The following is an 18,491-nucleotide window of genomic DNA, read 5'->3' on the forward strand; positions in this document are numbered from 1 at the left end:
AACATCATCAAAACACGAGAGATTCAGCTGGGTTCCAGGTGAGCCTCTCGAAAAACCAAATTAGTTTGCTAATGAGTGTATATTCGCTAATTTCGTGCAATTCGGTTTCAATTAGAACATAAGGTTGACGGAAACCCGGGGACTATACCTACCTGATGAGCCCCGAGAAGGGCGAAACCGGTCTTGGGCTGTCGACGGATTTTCAGCAACCATATGAGTAGCACATTACAGAGATAACTCAAAGGCAATTTCTTCTCTAAGGAATGGAAATCATGTTGAGTCGGCGGTGAGCACTCAACAGTGACAGGCGCTTGTGTATGTTTATGAACCTTAATTATTTAGTGAAATAATACACAACTATCGGGGTAATGTAACGAACAATGTGCTGAGGATCATATCCCTAAGAGCAACTTTCTGGCTGTGTTTAACCTCTAGTAAAGGTAGAAAGGCAGTGGTAAGTGTCCAATCGCTGATTGTACTGCTATCTGGACGTGAGATAAGATCCCTAATTATTGGGGTTTTTGCTGGTTAGGTAATTTGTTCATAGTCACACCACTCTCGTTTGAACGGTCGTATTCCTGTTTTAGCGGGATTATTCTGGTGAGTCCACACCAGAGGAAAGCACTGGACTCGAATTTCGCTCCCATTAGGGCTATTCAGCAGTGCGTATCCAATGGCCTTGCCGGGATTTGAACCCCGAACATCTGACATGCGAGGCGTGCGTGTAGCCACTACTCCACCAACACACTTTGGACGCATCTGAATTTTCACATCTGAAGAGGCGAACGTGTTCATGCTTGAGCAGATGAATAGATGAATAGATTGATCTCATTTGAGGGATGAAATCTCTGCTGAAACATAGGCGATGGCTTCTGCACTTACCTGGGGTCTTAAACTCAGATTAGCGTGACACACGCTTGAAACCCACTGGGCAATATTTTGGTTGCAGTTTTGGGCTTTATGCGAGATAGGTATTTTGTCCATAGTCCAGTGCATCTCTTTGGTGTGGACTCATCGAAATAATTGCGCCAGAACAGGACGACCGTTCAAATGAGAGTGGTGTGGCTATGAATATCTAATTTTTCTTCAATAGTGCAGTGTCCAGCCAGCCATAGCCTCATACTACAAGCTGGTACTTTGGGATGAGGTTTGTCCAACTGTGGGATGCATGTCAGCATCAGAAAAACGCGTGAGGTATCTAAAACTGTCTCCTCAAGTGTTACGATGAGGATCTAGCTGAGTCAGTCGAAGAACATCCGACGACTTTGCTACGTGATTAAGTTAAGGATTTTAGAATGATTCAGGGTATAAACTTCCGATAGGACGAGCTTGTGTTAAGCAACAAATCGTGCAGCCTAAAACGTCGTCAAACACTTGTGTCCTGAATTCTCGTTCCGTCCGCAATCAACCAGGAGCACTTTAACATACGGGTAATAGTGCACAAAGGCCGACCGTCAACCGTAAACTGAGTGAGTTCATTATCTGCGAGAGTAGAGAACGTAGGATGTCTGGGGTTCATCGGATCCACACACAGAGAGATCGAGAAACAACCGAATTCCAGAGAATCAGTGCGGGAAACATTGGAGCAAGCACTCAAACAAGTTGCCAAAGGATTCCCTACTGGCAGGACAGAAACCATTTCAATTGGCTTCAAGGTCAGTGCTGGCAGGGCAACAAAGCTCAGCAACCACGTGATCTGATCGTATCTCAAATAAAGCCGGAGCCTTGGGAGAGTGGCGAACCGGGTTGCCCCAGTCCCTTAAGCCTTGGCCATCTTTGTAAGACGCATGAATGGGGAAGAGTATATAAACGCTTGGGACTCGATTGCACCACGAATTACCTGGACTTATGATGAGGTATTAACTTTCAGACTGTAGGTCTGAATGACGAGGGGAAATTTGTTGTGCTCCCCTCGTAAAGACTTACACCGGTCAAATCGCAGCAGAGACTAGTGAAGCTTGAGAGTGACTGAAGCGAAACAAGGATAGACGACAAACGTTCTGAGAGCCTTTAATTTCAAAAGGTTTGTAAACAATCTGTGGATTTACGCGAGCCTTGTTGAACATTTCAACGTAATCGTCAAACACGCTCGTGTAAAAGTTGCTCCTGGAAACGCAGTCGACTGAACAGCTTTAGGTGCGATCCACAGTAGCAAAGCACAGCCCCGTTTCCGTGCTACAAAGATTCAACTGTACCCTTCCCAAGAAGCTGTGGATTGTGAAAAAACGGCGACAAAGAGAGAGAGAGAGAAGGCATGCAGCATAGTGCAAACAGAATAAACTGACAAGACTTACATCCAACCATCCGAGAGACATGAGCCGTTAACGTTTTCTTCCTCAATTCAGTGCTATCCTCAATTTCACGGCCGATCCATTGAGATTTGACGTCATCTGAGCGCAAATGCAAATTTTTGGATTGAACGATAAGCATGTTAACTCAGAAGACTGACATCTAAGTAAATAGACAGGTAAGTATGTGCAGAACCTCTTTCAAGTAGGCCGTCTCCAGCGGGATGCACATGAATCAAATGGGAAAATCGCACTTTAAAGGAGCAGAAAATCAGTGCGTTTGATAGGGTCCGGAGACATGCATCTATATAGACGACCGCTAATCGGGGGTGAGGGGAGGGGGTCACGTAGCATTCTTCGAACACCAAGGCTGTTGATTTTCTTTACGGAAAAGAAACTGCCAGGATAGTGTGATTTGTAGTCGAAGGAGCTGATGTATTCGGACGAAGATGTCCAGTCCGACCCAGATGTACCAAACAATTGAAATGCCGAACCGTCAGGTCTGCACATCTGAACATCTGCTTACCTGAATGGATGAGATGGACCAAGTGGTTACAGCGCGAATTTGCTGACCGGAAGGTCCATGGTTCGAACCTGACCTCTGCCTCTCGACTTCCCCTGTCTAGGCTTGGGCAACCTGGCAGTATCCCAGCCCTCGTGCTTCCTATCGGTGGCATGACAGCCAGGTACCGAAAGAGTGCTACAACTGAACGATTTATATTTTTTTAAACTGCCACCTGTTGTACGGGCGCTCGGCTGCTGACTGCATACAGCAGACCCTATCGCCGGTAGTGTGAGATTTTAGAACTTTAATGGAGAAGCCGAGAAGCACTGCACAGGTGCTCCATCCTTGTTGGAAATCAGCAGTAGTGAGAATCTCACGAAACTGCAGTAGGGACTGGCGAACCCGCTATCACTTGGCTATTGTTTTGAACACAACTATTTAGCGACGAGCACCTGGTCAGCAATGTGACCAACCCGCATTTGGACGGAATATAGCGCCCTTAAGTCAGGAGGTCCACATCACGTTCTCAAACGTGCAAAGTGATGTCTAAATGCAAACGAAACACATTTCTGACCAGGTGCTCGTGACCGAACGTCTACTATCGGGGAAGTCGCAGTAAGGAGATTTTCTGGAGTTTCGTGAGATGGGCATTGCTGAACATCTCTATGCATAAGTCCTCGGCTTTCGAGCATAGATTGGCCTAGATGAAATGACGAAATTTCCATTTGGAATGTTGAATAATGGAGATCAGCTCACGCGAAGCAGACATGCTTTCCAGCATAGACTGGCTTAGATGAAATGACGAAATCTCCATTTGGAATGTTGAATAATGGAGATCAGCTCACGCGAAGCAGACATATATGCATGCGTATCATACCGTTCATGTCGTATTGGACAGGGATTTCGATCACCCACCGCCAGACTGTGAATAGTCCTTCATATATTTTAGTTAACTTTGTACTAGGAACAAATGCACTGCTGTCAAAGCATCTGACTTTGCACACTTAGCCACAGGAGATCCTGCTAAGATTGCCACAGAGGTTTTCAGCGTCATGGAAAACATGTTCGTGGTAAAAGTTTTAACGCTGGTCTTCGAAGTGCCACAGTTAGGTTGACGAACAGTGACGTGTGAACGAACAGTTTTCATGATAACCGCCCAAAACAGCCACCGTAATATGTTGCCGTTAGTTAGCGAATATACACTCATCTGCAAACTAATTTGGTTCTTTCGAGAGACTCACTTGTAACCCAGCTGAATCTCTGGTTTATGATGTTCTCAGGCAACTGAATGTGCTGCTGCTGTGTTGCCGTTAAGTTAGACATTGAAAACGTGTGATGTTACTGTTTCACATGATATGCGCAGGAGGAGACTGGTTACGTAACCTGTTGGGAAGGAAACGTGACGATGTTTCGCACAGCTGAGACAATCCGCATAACCGATCGACCGCGTTCAAGTAAGAACACGTATGATATACCAGAATCAGGGCATTATGGAATTAGTAGACCAATCAGTCAGACGGGGTTTGTGTGTGTTGGTGAAAATAACTATGAGTTGCTGATGTTGGTCCGCATACGAGTCAAACTCAGTTGTTGTGATCTAACACCCTAGTCCAAGTAACAGAATCAGGTGCCTTCACATCAGTGCTTGTCAATTCTCCCACTGAACTGAACACCTCGCATAGTCTGTGAATCAGATGATGCGGGTGGACAGTCTTCGGTCAGGCCTTTTCACCAGGAAATTTATTGTGGCACACGAAGTTCAAGGTCCCTTGAGGTGTCCGGGACTTTTCTACGCAAGAACAGTATAGTTTAAAGACGTTTTGTATTCAACAGGTTGGGAACAAAGCCTTTCAATCTATCAAGACAGAGCAGTGTAATGCATAGAAGCCCTGAATTACACGAACATTTTCAATCTACGAGTTCCTCCATCATTGGTGTAACGGTGGATACTGCTGATGAGGCATGCGAGTAGTGTCTTCTCGTAAATCCATGAGGTTTGGTTTCCACTGAGGTGTCCGGGACTTTTCTACGCAAGAACAGTATAGTTTAAAGACGTTTTGTATTCAGCAGGTTGGAAACAAAACCTTTCAATCTATCAAGACAGAGCAGTGTAATGCACAGAAGCCCTGAATTACACGGACATTTTCAATCGACGAGTTCCTCCATCATTCGTAGCTTTAACCTGTTCGAATACTATCAAAAGAGACACGTCGCGATGACTCGGTTGCACCATGACACACGCCGGTAGTAACCAATCGGTACTGGTTACCACTGACAGCGGCCACGCTACATGTGATTAACCACTACCAGCCAGTGTATTTACTTGACAGGGCACACTAAAAACCCTTCAACAGCCCGTGACCGGTTTCGCCTTTCTTGGGACTCATCATGTAGGCACAGTCTCCGAGTTTCCGCCAACAGTGAAGTGCACGCAAATGACAATTGAAACATGAGGCGGCAGCACATCCGGTTGGAAAATATCATAAACTACTCAGCGGGGATCCGGTTAGTTCTCCACCGGGAGCCGAGTTAGCTTGCAAATGAGTGTGCCAGCGCGGCCCAGTTGGAAAAACGTCAACTGGAGTTGGGAGCCAGAAAAGCGATCACTGTGATTGGACAAAACGCATGAGTGATCTACATTTTGGACACCTCACCGCTCTCCTGTTTCCACGCGTTGGTACCTGCTCTATGCGTCAGAGAAACTGGTGCAGTGGTTTTCTAGTCACAACCGCGGGAAACGGTGCCAGACCAGGGCAGGATTGATTTAAGTCACAGCCGTCTTGCGACTGTCAGGTCGTACTCGCTTATGGCCAGAAATGGTTACTTCTGGTGGTGCATTGAACTGTGTCCAAAATGTGGATTGGTGGAGTCCAGAAAGTGTTTTAAGCACCACAAACCAGTGGATGGACAAATATGAGAAAGTAAGTAAGTGAATGTACAAAGGGGGAAGATCGGAAAAGCTACAAGTCCCTTCACCTGGAATTTTTTCGGGCGGTCATCACAGTTGCTTTTTCTGTTTTACCATTCTCCAATTTCTTGCGTCTTTCCAGTCCTCTACAATGGATCTGAAGACGAATATAAGATGAAAACAGCCCACACAGAAAATCGTCCAGTTGTAACACTTCTTCGGTGCCTAGCTGCCATGCCACCGAAAGGAAGCACTGCCAGGATGCCCAAGCCTAGACAGAGGAAGTCGAGAGGCAGAGGTCGGGTTCGAAACACGGACCTTCCAGTCAGTAAATTCACGCTCTAATCACTGTGCCATCTCGCCCCCGAAATGACCACATCGTGGTATAGTACCGAAATGAACCGAATACTACGTAACCAAAGTTAACAATAAAGTCAACAGTATACGCGGTACGTGATCGCAGAATGAATCACTTCCAACTATCAATTAGGACGGTTCCCCGCTCCTAACAAGTGGTTCTCACTGCAAAGACGCGTCACTGTCGATCAAAGGTCTTCTGACAACTACGGTCGTAGCAGCCTACTTCATGCGCCGATATGACGTTTTTTACTACAAGTCGGACGATGACGAAAGAGTAGAGAAGACTTAACCTAATTGCTGTTTTCGTACTTCACCAACCTGATAAGCTATACTAGAGGATGCCCATACGGTATTCACCGAGTCTCTCCTACCAGTTTGGTTAGTGGTTAGAGATCTGACTGACAGTGCCTGGTCCTCCGGGTTGGGGGTTGGAGCAGGTGTTTCTTAAGAGTTAAACTACTTTGATAGCTTGTAACGGCCACCACTGCCTGGAAGTAAGGCACTTAACCCAAATGATTTGTTCAAGGGCCATAGTCACCCTCCTGTCTACGTGTTGGCGCCTCAACAGGACTCAAGCCTGTGTACAACTACGAACTCCATAAATAGAGGATACCCTCATACCGAATCGTCCGCAGCATGGTGCCATCAGTGGAGCCTTGCTGCATACAGCAAGACAGGCATGCAAAATCACCTCCACAAATTGACGAAATACGCTCATTTGAAAACAAACTTGGTTCTGCGGGAGACTCATCTGGAATCCAGCTAATTCTCTCGTTTATGATGTTTTCAACTTATTGCTTCTACTCTGTTCCATAAGACTGAGACTACCCTCTCAGGTCACAGCATTAGGACTGACAGCTTTGTTCAGCCGTATAAACAACCTCCGCTCAACACCTCGGAAACGACTTTCAAAGGCTGAGCTACTTAACTACCTTCATTCCAACACTGGAAGAGAAGAATGGTGGTTACGTAACCATCAAAAGTGAGAATTCCAGTAGGGTTTGAAGACCTAAGAAATGACTCACGAAACTAAGCGAAATCTTTCACAATTGCACTGAATTCAACGTGCACCTGAAATAGCAACAACCTTTGTGAACACCTAATGTGAAATTCAGTTAGTAGTAACAGTAACAAAAGGTACTGCTTCGTGGTCGTTTCTGGCCTGCATACCGGTAACACATCCTCTAAGTTAGCTGGCACAGAAAACGAGGATAAACTGCGCACCACTGACATATAGCCTCACTCGTCCCCAATTATGCGTCCCCAAACTTCGAACCCAAGTCCATACAGTTACTGAATATAGATGAACTTTTGAGACCCAATGAATAGACCCGTTGGAATATCGTTCACAGTGATGAGAAACCAAGGTGCTATGGTGGGTTTTCCCAAGAATGATGCGCGAAGATGTATTTGCTCTAATGGGTCCGTCATGTTACAATCGCGGTTGATGTTCACCAGCAACGTATACTAATGGACAGTCTGTTAGAATCGGTTTCAGAGTGACACATTTGGAGCTTGTCGTTGACAAAGTGCCGACTGCAACCAACCCATTAGTTTTCCTACTGAAAGGACTAAAAAGAATGGATAAGTATGGTGAAGACTGCTGAGGGTTATATTTACCTCAACAGGGAGTACCTTAGAGTTAAAAGCGCTACCTGTCTCATTGTAGGCGTTTGGTGAGTTCAACAGTCATTTCAAACTGCCAATTACTTAAAATACACAGGGCCAGCCACGTGACAGTATGGGGAGCAAATGTGCAAGGGGTACCAGCCACATAGCAGTGGTGGATGAAAGGAAGGCGGTGAAAAGATAAGTGAGTTAGTGTGTTTCAAGTTTCCAAAGGACGAGTTTAACTTTCGCGCTTAATGAAGTTTGAAAGAGCTTTCCATACATGCATTAAGTTAGCTACACAACCACTTCACACTATCCCTAATGGAGAACGCACGAGGACAAAGGAGTTCCCGCGATTGGATGTAGTTTAATTGTACAGGAGAATAAAGAAGAACGGAGGAGTGTATCACTTGGAGACACGAGAAGAAGCCTAACACGGAAGGTCCAGATAACCTCAGGAAAGAAAAGTTTTCAATGGTCAAGTTCACCGTCGTCTTGGAAAGCAGGGTCAGAAGCGCGTAGGAGAGTAATCTCACCCCTCAAAAGATAAAGAAACCGAAGGCAAAAAAACATGGGAAGTATAGAAACTGTGTGTGGAAACTTTCGGCAAATCTGATAAAAAAAAGTATGCTGAAACGGTTCGCTTCGCGATCGACTATAAAAAAACGTTTGCATTTTATAGGATTAATCAGCTTTGGACCTAAGTTGTAACAGCGTTTGGCAACCCCGTATTGCTCGAGATGGTTCAGTAGTTAAGACGCAAAATTACTGACCGGAAAGTCTGTGGTTCAAACCCAACCCCAGCATCTCGACAGCTGCTGTCTAGACTCCGGTAACTTAGCAGTACATCAGCCCCGGTGCTTGGTTCGTTTGATATGGCAGCTAGGCATCGAAAGATTGTTACAGCTGAACGATTATTTGTATCATTGTTTGTTCCATTTTATTAACTTTGCACTGCACTTTCTGATTTGCACCTGGTGTAACGGTGGATGCTAATGATGAGGCGTGTTAGTAGTGTCCTTTCGTAAATCCGCTTCACTTCTCTTGAAAAGTCAGATCTATTACGGAATTTAAGGAGTCGCTTTATAGCATTTGCTTGCATTTGAGTAACAGTCAATGAATAACCAGGAAAGTTCAGGAAGACGCGCTCAAGAAGATGGATATTCAGTTTTGTGGACAAGAAGCGTACGAAATTTTTGCTCCCCTGTCCAATAGTCTGTAACTGTTCAGTTGATGTTTCTCTAATAAACAACTCCGCAGCGACGGCCTTCTTCCTTTCACTGGTAGCTACATAAAGTTGATTAGTTTCTCACGAGACGGCGTAGATAACCGAAATAAAAAGGTGCTGGTATAGCACGGACTACATCAATCAAGAGCTCCGAATGAGTTTGACACTTGTTCTGCCAGGAAATAAGTTAGATGAATGTCGTGAATGGAATTAGCAGGATTTCGCATACCATTCCATGGACATGGCGGTGAGAATCTTGATCAGCATCAACTGCCTATGGATACTGTGAAACAACGACTCTCGTTCGCTTTCAGGAATGCACAACGTTAGCTTCGAGTTGTGTGTCAGCGAAAGCTTGGGTCCACGCAAAACATGAAATTGGCATGCAACGGAATACGACAAACTTGACAGGTAAGGGTCACAGGGCGTTAATAATATGGCATAAGAATTGTGTGGATACGAATGGGTGTCCAGAAGCAGGGACTACCAAAACCTTTCAACAGTGGACTGCACAGCTCAGGCCGTGTCGAATTTGTTAAGAACTTCACTCGTTGTAACATGACTGTGGCTAACCTTTTCAAAATCATGAAGGGAATCATACTGACAAGCCCTAGCAAAGCACTCTTCCCAGGATAGAGAAAACGTGTTGTACGGTGTGTCCATGCAGGGATTTCCTTTTAAGTAACCAAGTACATCTACGGTATTTTACTAGTTTAAAAAAGTTCATGGTGAATTCTGTAGCAGTAAAAGCCGGTTTGTGACAGGAAGTGATTTGCAAGCAAGGTTTAGCCGGTGCTTCACAGTGTGTAGAATTGTCCTTAGGAAAGACTTCTTTAAATACAGCTCACTTCCCAGGAAAGTGCATAGCCAGCCATCTTTTCGAGTTGACAATTTTTGAAGAGGACATCCTAAATCATTTCTTACCGCTCCCTTCTGTCCATCTAGGAGTGTCCTCCGTCACCCTTCCTCCTATGCTGGTTGAGTCTTCTTTACCAGCCTGGGGGATAAAAATAATCCCGCGACTTTCGCTCACGGATATTGAGTACGCCGATGATATTTCTGTCCTTGGATCATACCCTTTACTAATGTAAACTATTCTGAATAGTCTAGATAATTCACCCGCATAATTCGGTATGCATTTGGAACCTTAGAGTGCAAACTGTTATTGAAAGATTGGATGGGGTCAGACCCAAAACTCGTGATTGCATGTGAACCGATCGATTTTGTAAACAAGTTCGCCTATCCGGGAAGTTGCCTAATTCCCAATAGACCGATGGAAGAGGAAGTCACTTCCAGAATTAGGAAAATTGCTGCAGAGTTTGCTAACCTCCAAGACTTGTGGTGTCGGCTCGATATCAGCCTGACTGCGTTTGACTATTAGTGTCTCCGAAGCATTGTGCTTGGAACCTCAGATCAGTAATGCTGAGGTACGCCAGATGATCTTCGGGGAAATGCATTCTTCCTCGATAGATCAGCTGATCACCCTCCACAGACCGCGTTGGTTAGACCATATGCTTCGCATGTCTTGTAGAGCCCTGTTCACCCAACTTTGTATCAGCTGGAGAGGTGATCAGTTAGTGATTTGGCGACGAAGCATGAAACTCTTTACCACTCAACCCAGTCGCGTTGGTAGCTGTCATCTCTCCAGATTGGAACCGCAGAACCAACGGTTAATGATCCTGACGATATGGTTGCGTCACGCAGTCAGTGGCGCCCTTGCCTTCACTGCATAGCTGTCGATTTTTTCCATACTGAATAAACAGATCCATTAGTTGTCAGTGAACAGAATACGCCATCGCCTCTAACCAGTGGCTCTCATTCCATTATTATCCTCAATGAACAAAGTTGTGGCACCTGGAACAAATTCACCGCGTTGCATGGCTTGTGAACTGAACTGAATCTCCTGTCCATTCTCCCCCTCTTATGTGCCCGGGTTTACACTGGGTACAGCTAGATACACATGTGGCTCAGTGCAAACTGCATGTGTCATTGAGCACTGCGCTGGGGTCCACCAACCCAATTCGATGTGACAGGTCAAACAGTATGCAAATGCCAGTCCGCTATTCCATCTATCGAGCGCCCCAATCTCAGAGAGGACCAAGTACGATACGTGTTGTGAATCAGTACTAAGTGTTTATCTATTACTTATCTTTTTCGTTATGAGGAGTGTGCGTGTGCTATAATTCGCAACAGGTTTTACACTGTCACTGCATTGCGAATTAACTAGTGCTACTTTTATTAGCTAACATCTTTACCTCGTCAAAAAAGTAGGCCCATCTCCGATTCTGTACCATGGTAACACCATGGCAACGGGGGCAAATAACGTATGCAACGCCAATTCTGGGTCCAAATAGGATGGCGAATGGCGAAAAATTGTCCGGATGTGTACATGGGTATAATGAGGGGAAAAGGCGTGCTGTGTCACCCGAAGGAAGCACGAGGGGTGGGCTACTGCCACGTTGCCCAAGCCTAGACAAGGCCAAATAACGTATGCAACGTCAATTTTGGGTGCAAATAGGATGGCGAATGGCGACAAATTATCCGGATGTGTACACGGGTATAATGAGGGGAAAAGGCGTGCTGTGTCACCCGAAGGAAGCACGAGGGGTGGGCTACTGCCACGTTGCCCAAGCCTAGACAAGGCTAGTCCGCAGATATTGCCCACTAATAGTGTAACAATGGGTACTAAAGTACAAGAGGCGGAAGGTTGGAACTGAAGAATTCCCAATCATGGTGCACGAAACATTTTTTGACTTGCCTCACAAACGAGAGATTCAGCTGGGTTCCAGATGACTCTCTCGCAAAGCCGAATTAGTTTGCAAATGAGTGTATATTCGCTAATTTCGTGCAATTTGGTTTCAAGTAGAACATGAGGTTGATGAACACTCGGGGACTGCGTCTACTTGATGAGTCCCAAGAAGGGCGAAACTGGTCATGGGCTGTCGATGAATTTTCAGCAACCCTAGGAGTAGTGCATTACGAATTTCTTGACTTACTTTCAAGGTATAGTTATGAGAGATAATGAAGGGGTAAGTGCTGTCGTTTTTTAATTGTTCTGTGTTGACAGCGTTTTTTGCAGTTCCCCAAAACAATATCCGCTATTCTGAGTGAGGTGATCTCTCTGAGAAAAGAACACCACGAAGCAGAGAGACTTTTAGCCTACCATTTCTAGTGGTGACTTATGGGCGATGGCATCAAGATAATACATACAACGGACCTCCCAACGAAGGATCCATCTTGGTAGAAACACGTACAGAAAGATTAAATGAAGGAAAACTTCATTCTGATGAGCTGGCCGATATCAGAAGCAGTGTTGAGACATGAACAGCGCATGTCATTTTGCCTTTCAACTCGGTTTCCATTTCAGAGTCATAAAAACCGAATCTCCATCCCCGGAAGGGTGGGTTGGCGGTAAAATAGTAGAGTCCTAATGCACTACGTACCAACTGGACTTTGAACAGCAAATCCGATGATCCGGAAGCAAGTGAATCTAGTAGGTTTAGTGCAAAAGTTCGATCTCAGAACACCCCAGGATGGAGATGTCTTTAAATTTAGTAATGGTTTATCCGAAGCAAACAGTCAGTGTCAATTTCTTGATTCATACTGTTTTATTGCTTTCCAGCAGTGCCTAGCCGACAGATAATCCTCTTGGAACTAGATACCGGAGACAGGTGATATTTTAGACTGAAGTGGTTTTAGTGTGACACTTGAAGGAGTCTCTAATTGAGGCAACCGAAAGTGCTGTGCAAAGGTTGCCCAGTGGTTCAGTCAGGCTGACATTCAAGATAACGATATATTTCTCCCTGATGCAATACTACTTGTAAGGTTGATGAAAACTGTCTGACAGGCTAGCACCGGTTCTGTCTTTTTAGGACTTGAATTTCCAACAACCCTACTGCGTGATTGAACTGGACATGCATGGATTTGAACACTACTGCTAACTCGCATACAGGTACGACACAAATGGGATTACCGTGACAGTCCTGCTCTTCACGATGGACTTCGGTAGCAAACAGGTCAGAAACTACTCGCATAAGCGGTAAGCGTGGGGTGATGAGACACCGTGAACATAAGAAGCAATCTAAATAAGAACCAAATTCGTCACAGACATGTAAAAGCACGTATAATACCAGATCCAGTGGATTTCCGAAGTAGCAAAACAGTCAGGTGGGTTGTGTACGTGTCAACAGAAGACCACACTCTGATGGAATCGATTAGCAAACAAGTTACCTTCAGCTCCAGCGAAGCTGATACGCCCTAGTTAAAAGTGAGTGAAACAAATACAATGTCATCGATTAAATAACTACATTCATAGGTAGGGAATCGAGGTCTCGTCTGTAGTTCACCGTCATTTGCGAAACACGTCAGCAGTCTTGACATCGGACTTCAATACAAATGTGTTTAGAGTTCCGAGTGCTTTTTAGCCCACGTACAAACACATCTTAGAATGGTCTCGAGCAACCGACCTTCCGCTTGATGGACAAGTACCCAACCAACTGAGATGGATGGGTCTGTGCGAAAGCCATACATGAGACCCGCTAAAGATGCTGACAAACTTCCCTCGTATGAGATAAGTATGCGGAGAATCACTGTACATTAATACAGCGTGACGCAGCGCCCCTGGTGGGTGGGTTGTTAGGGTTAGATTACCCATCCGGTTGGTGATCCGAGTCCACTACCAGGAGCACAGGTCTTTTCGTTAATATGCGGGAGTATGATCAGGAAGGATGAATTCGTCGACGGTCGCCAAAAGAAGAGCACAGCGATTCTCATATTGGTCAATCGGTGAATCACCCACAAAATCAAGATAACAGCAACTTGCTACGTTTGGACAATGTATGACATGAGGCAAGCAAACATCGTGACCCCATTTTGAAAGATGGGTGATACATTACGGGATCATGATCAGGAAGGATGAATTCGTCTACGGTCACCAAAAGAAGAGCACAGCGATTCTGCCAAAAGAAGAGCACAGCGATTCTCATATTGGTCAATCGGTGAATCACCCACAAAATCAAGGTAACAGCAACTTGCTACGTTTGGACAATGTATGACATGAGGTGGCCTATGTGCGGCAAATTCAGTTGACGAACAGCATAAAAAAGACATGCACCTGAGCCCCCCGCTAACGTAAAATTGATTTGAAAATGGGTCTATTCCGTTAGTTACGTGGAATTAGGTGATCAAGTGATACACAGGGTTGATGGAAATTCGAAGACTATGCCTGCTCCAGGAGCCCAGGTAGGGCGAAACCGTTGATAGACATTTGAGGGGTTTTCAGCAAACTCCTGAGCATCGTGTTGTCAGGGAAATATCCCCTGCATACTCGACTCCTAACGAAAATTGTTCGCAGATGAGAGTTTTGTGACTCGTCTGAGTGCTGCACCCTATCCTTTTTCTGACGGTTCGCTTTGTCTCCGAAAGCATTTCAACCAAAAGGATGTCCGGAGGCCAGCCGTCCCTAATAACCGAACATCACATCATTTGGACGGATGTGTCACGTGCAGGATACGGACCAAAAGAAGGCATTCTCTGATTGATCAGAATGCCAGTCAATCTGAGTCGAGCATATTTAACTTGACGCTTCTCACCCCTGAAGGAGATTCTGGCATGACCTTGTGGAATACCTTGTTACTACCCTACAAATAGAGTTGTAGTAATTTTCCTTTACCTGCATAAAGGGCTGTAGAGCTACCGTGCCTTTTGATATACCGTAGTGGACGGAGAAGGAAGCCAGGGGACCGACCGATACAGAGTTGCACAATCGTTAACAAGGCACAACATTGGAGAGAAGCAAAATTTGAGATTTACATAAACGAATTGAAGTAGTAGTGCGCATCAGTGCGTAACAAACCACTCATCATTTGGTACGGTTTCAAAACATGGTGGGGGGATGAGAACCTTCCAACTGAGATTTCGTCTTCTAAGCAAAGCTAATCTACGCTGAAAAGCCGAGAAGCACTGTACAGCTGTTTTATTCTCGTTGGGAATCATCAACAGTGCGCAGTCCACGAAAGTTTCAAACCTGCCACCATCGGGCTAGCAGTTTAAACAATTAGCCGTTCGGTCACGAGCGGCCGATCACCTGTGTGATTAGGTCGTATTTAGACAGGATACGGCGCCACTTAACCTTCAAACACGGCAACCACATCACGTGATCAGGTACTGACTGGTTTCTCAAATGACGACGAATTGACGGTGGCGACGGTGCGGTGGGACTTAGTTTTTTCTGGGGGATATGAATCAGCACTTCTCTCGTTGAACGAAGAAGAGACGAATTGTTGTGTTTTGAACTAAATGTACAGGCCGATTCACTTACTCTAAATATGAGCTGCAGTCATCCTCTGTATCAAACAATACACAGGTCGACTGACCCAATACTGTAACGATCAGCCACCGGTCAAAGATTAGATTCCCTGTTAGCCATTCTCATCACGTGGGGAGGACGTTGATGCTAAACTAGCATTCGATGGAACAGGGTAACACTATATCGCAACAGCTATTACTGAAATCACGTGATCCAATCACGTTTGACATTTCAACACCATGTTCACATGCATTGAAATTCTGTGTATATGGTGCAGCTGTTCGACCGAGATCAGACGGGGGAATACACGTGGAATAAAGGTTGCGAAGTCAGTTAGTGGTTTCAGTTGGCATGATATTCGAGGCATCCCGACACGTTGTATGCACGCAATACACTAACCATAGCGTTGGTGAAAACCCTTCGACAGCCCACTACCGGTTTCGCCCTTCTTATGACCCATCTGATAGGCACAGTCCCCGAGTCAACCTCACGTCCTACTTGAATCAAAATGGCATGAAATACAATGCATTATACAATGTATCACGACATCTCGAATATCGTACCAAATGAAAATTGAGGCACATGAGCAAATTCAGTTGTCTAAGGTCATAAACCAGATTCAGCTGGGTTCCAAGTGAGTCTCCTGTCAAAACCAAATTGGTATGTGAATGAGTGTAGTTCACTAATTTCGCGCAATCTGGGTTCAAGTAGAACATATGGTTGACGGAAACCCAGGGAATGCGCCTACCTGATGAGCCTCAAGTAGGGCGAAACCGGTCGTGGGCTGCCGAAGAGTTTTCAGCACCCTTATGAATAGCATATTTTGTCCACATAAATGGATAAAATTTGCGGTTGTACGGCAGTGAAACATCAGTATCCAGTTGATGTTGCTGTTAATGATGATGAGCGTTATGGATGAAAAGGTCTCTGGGAAGCAGATCATACTCACGACGCGCACCTGTTATTGATGGACAGTTAAGAAACGGAAACAGACACCCAAAAGAAACGTACCTTTAGTTGATCGGATCACATCGTGCTTGTGAATCCACTTTTGCGCAACTACATAGCTTCCTTTGGTTTTTGGATCAATGGCAGCTTTGATGCGATCGTCTTCATCAGCCGGGTTTTCCGTACCTATGAAGACATCAAATCAAGAGTCGACTCATAGTGATCGATCATAGTGAAACGGCCTACAACTGACCACAAGCTAGTAAACTGTAAGTATGAGTTGGTGCAAAACATATTCCACATACTATGAGGGCTTCCATGTTGCCCTCTAACAGCATAGAAAGTCAAACGTATGTATGAACTTCTGATGCGTCTCAGACGACCATCATTCACATAAGACGTAGAGCAACGCTAAGAAACTAATTTGAGTTCAGGACTGCAACTGGCTAAAAATGATTAATTTACGATGGATCAGTGCCTCACAGAACATACTCTTATGTTGTCGCAGTTGTTGGCCGGCATAATCTAGACCGGTACATATTGTGAAAACAGTATCACTATCTCCTCAGCTCTGGAGGGCATCTGCTGACCTGTTTCAATTTCAATTCAACTTATCAGTTACAAACCGTGTACCATGGTGTTAGGCGGAATTTCACACGGATCTCGCTGTACCGCTCGCAGCCAGGTGCTGCTACGGTCGAGAAGTCTATCCCGCGCGAAATTGGCCAAAAGTTCGGAACGCTTGTCGGTCCGGCATCAGGCTGAGATCTGACTGGCCGAAAGTCTGCACCCAGTAGCCAAACATGACCCAGTAATGGCCAAATGCCGGTTGCCAATGGCGCATCCAGAAGGCGTCAGAAATTCCAGAAAGTTGTTGCCAGTTACACTATATATATGAGGCGCTGCTCTCGACTTGGGTGTTAATATACCTTGTACACCTTTGGTGATTGTTTTGACGTGAATGCTAGCTTGGGAGGCTCAGACCGAGAACTAAGCTGAGGAAAACACCGCTACCACACGTAGACAGATTGGTTCCAGATGCTACAGTTTCGACCACCAGAAAGTGGGACAGTGTTGGACATACATCCAAGCACTGGCCACGTTCCAGATGCTACAGTTTCGACCACCAGAAAGTGGGACAGTGTTGGACATACATCCAAGCACTGGTGACGACGGCCTGTTCAGTTAGTTCAGGAATTGGGTAGCTACGCATTGAAGGCGATAGCTTTGATGCACGAGCATGGCTGACTGCGTGATTGGGACAGTGTCATTAACCGTTGGTGAGTTTAGTCTCGAGGTTCCCATTCAGAGAAGCAGCAGTTGTTGACCTGACTAAGTTTACTGGTTAGTGTTTTCATACTTCGTTGTCAGGTCTTACATGGTCCACCCCTCTGTCGGTTCCACCCAGTACATAGCTAGGAGAAAAGAGCTCTGCGAGACAGACGGTCCTCTGGTATTCTAATCAGCGTAACTTATGAAGTGTGAGTAATTCAGCTGCACTTCGCTGACCTGTCTGGTTAGACACGGTCCATGATTTTGAATGCAGCTTCATCTACTGTATGCATTAATTTAAAGCAATTGGTGGTTGTGGGTGGTTGCGGGATTTTGTAGAATGCACGCTCACATCTTCCACGTTTGACCAGCTGTCTTCATGTCCTGGCGCAATCATCCTGGTGAGTTCACACCAAGGGGGGAGGCAATGGACTCGAGTTCATTCGTAGTAGAGCTCATAGGCAGTGCATATCTTGGGCTGTGCTGGGGTTCGAACTCCGCACGCCTGACGTGCGAGGCGAGAGTGTAACCACTACGCCCGCAACCAACGCACGCCGGGCGCAACGTATTTTTTCACTTCTGCACACGTGAACAAGTTTGCGTTTGAGTGATGTGAGTGGACAGCCCGACGCCTCAAACGATGACCCAATAACATACCTTGGCTGTGTCCATTGTTCGGTTCACCAATCAGAACTTCCAAGTCAGGTGGCACCAAAGTAGCCTGAAACCTGCTGAACACTGTTTTGAGTGTCGGTGTTTGCGGAAGTTTTTTAGAATGCAAACTCACATCTCTCAGTCGTCCTCGTGTCCTGGCACAATCATTCTGGTGAGTTCACACCAAAAGGGGGGGAAGCACTGGCCTCGAGCTTCGCTCTTATTAGAGCTCATCAGTAGTGCATTATCTTCGCCGTGCTGGGGTTTGAACTCCGCGCACCAAACATGCGAGGTGCAAAGTGTAAAGTGCTACTGCAAGATTGGGTGGGCTCAAACCCTAGCCTCATGCTTGCGGATGAACCGATTGAGGTAGTAGACAAATTTGTTTACCTGGGCAGCTGTATCAGTCC

At 45.6% G+C, this 18,491-nt stretch overlaps 1 protein-coding gene across 1 annotated transcript in view; it reads right to left on the reverse strand.

The window, feature by feature from the left end:
* T265_07809 (hypothetical protein) overlaps positions 1 to 18,491 on the reverse strand; it is a gene marked incomplete at both ends in the record, with an annotated part of 35,674 nt that overhangs the window by 5,980 nt on the left and 11,203 nt on the right. The window contains 2 exons of the mRNA XM_009173438.1: positions 2,295 to 2,390; positions 16,219 to 16,341. Of these exons, the coding sequence (XP_009171702.1) occupies positions 2,295 to 2,390; positions 16,219 to 16,341 (219 nt within the window). The remainder of the gene's footprint in view (positions 1 to 2,294; positions 2,391 to 16,218; positions 16,342 to 18,491) is intronic.

Source organism: Opisthorchis viverrini (genome assembly GCF_000715545.1).
Source record: "Opisthorchis viverrini unplaced genomic scaffold opera_v5_186, whole genome shotgun sequence".
Classification (NCBI taxonomy): Eukaryota; Metazoa; Platyhelminthes; class Trematoda; order Opisthorchiida; family Opisthorchiidae; genus Opisthorchis; species Opisthorchis viverrini.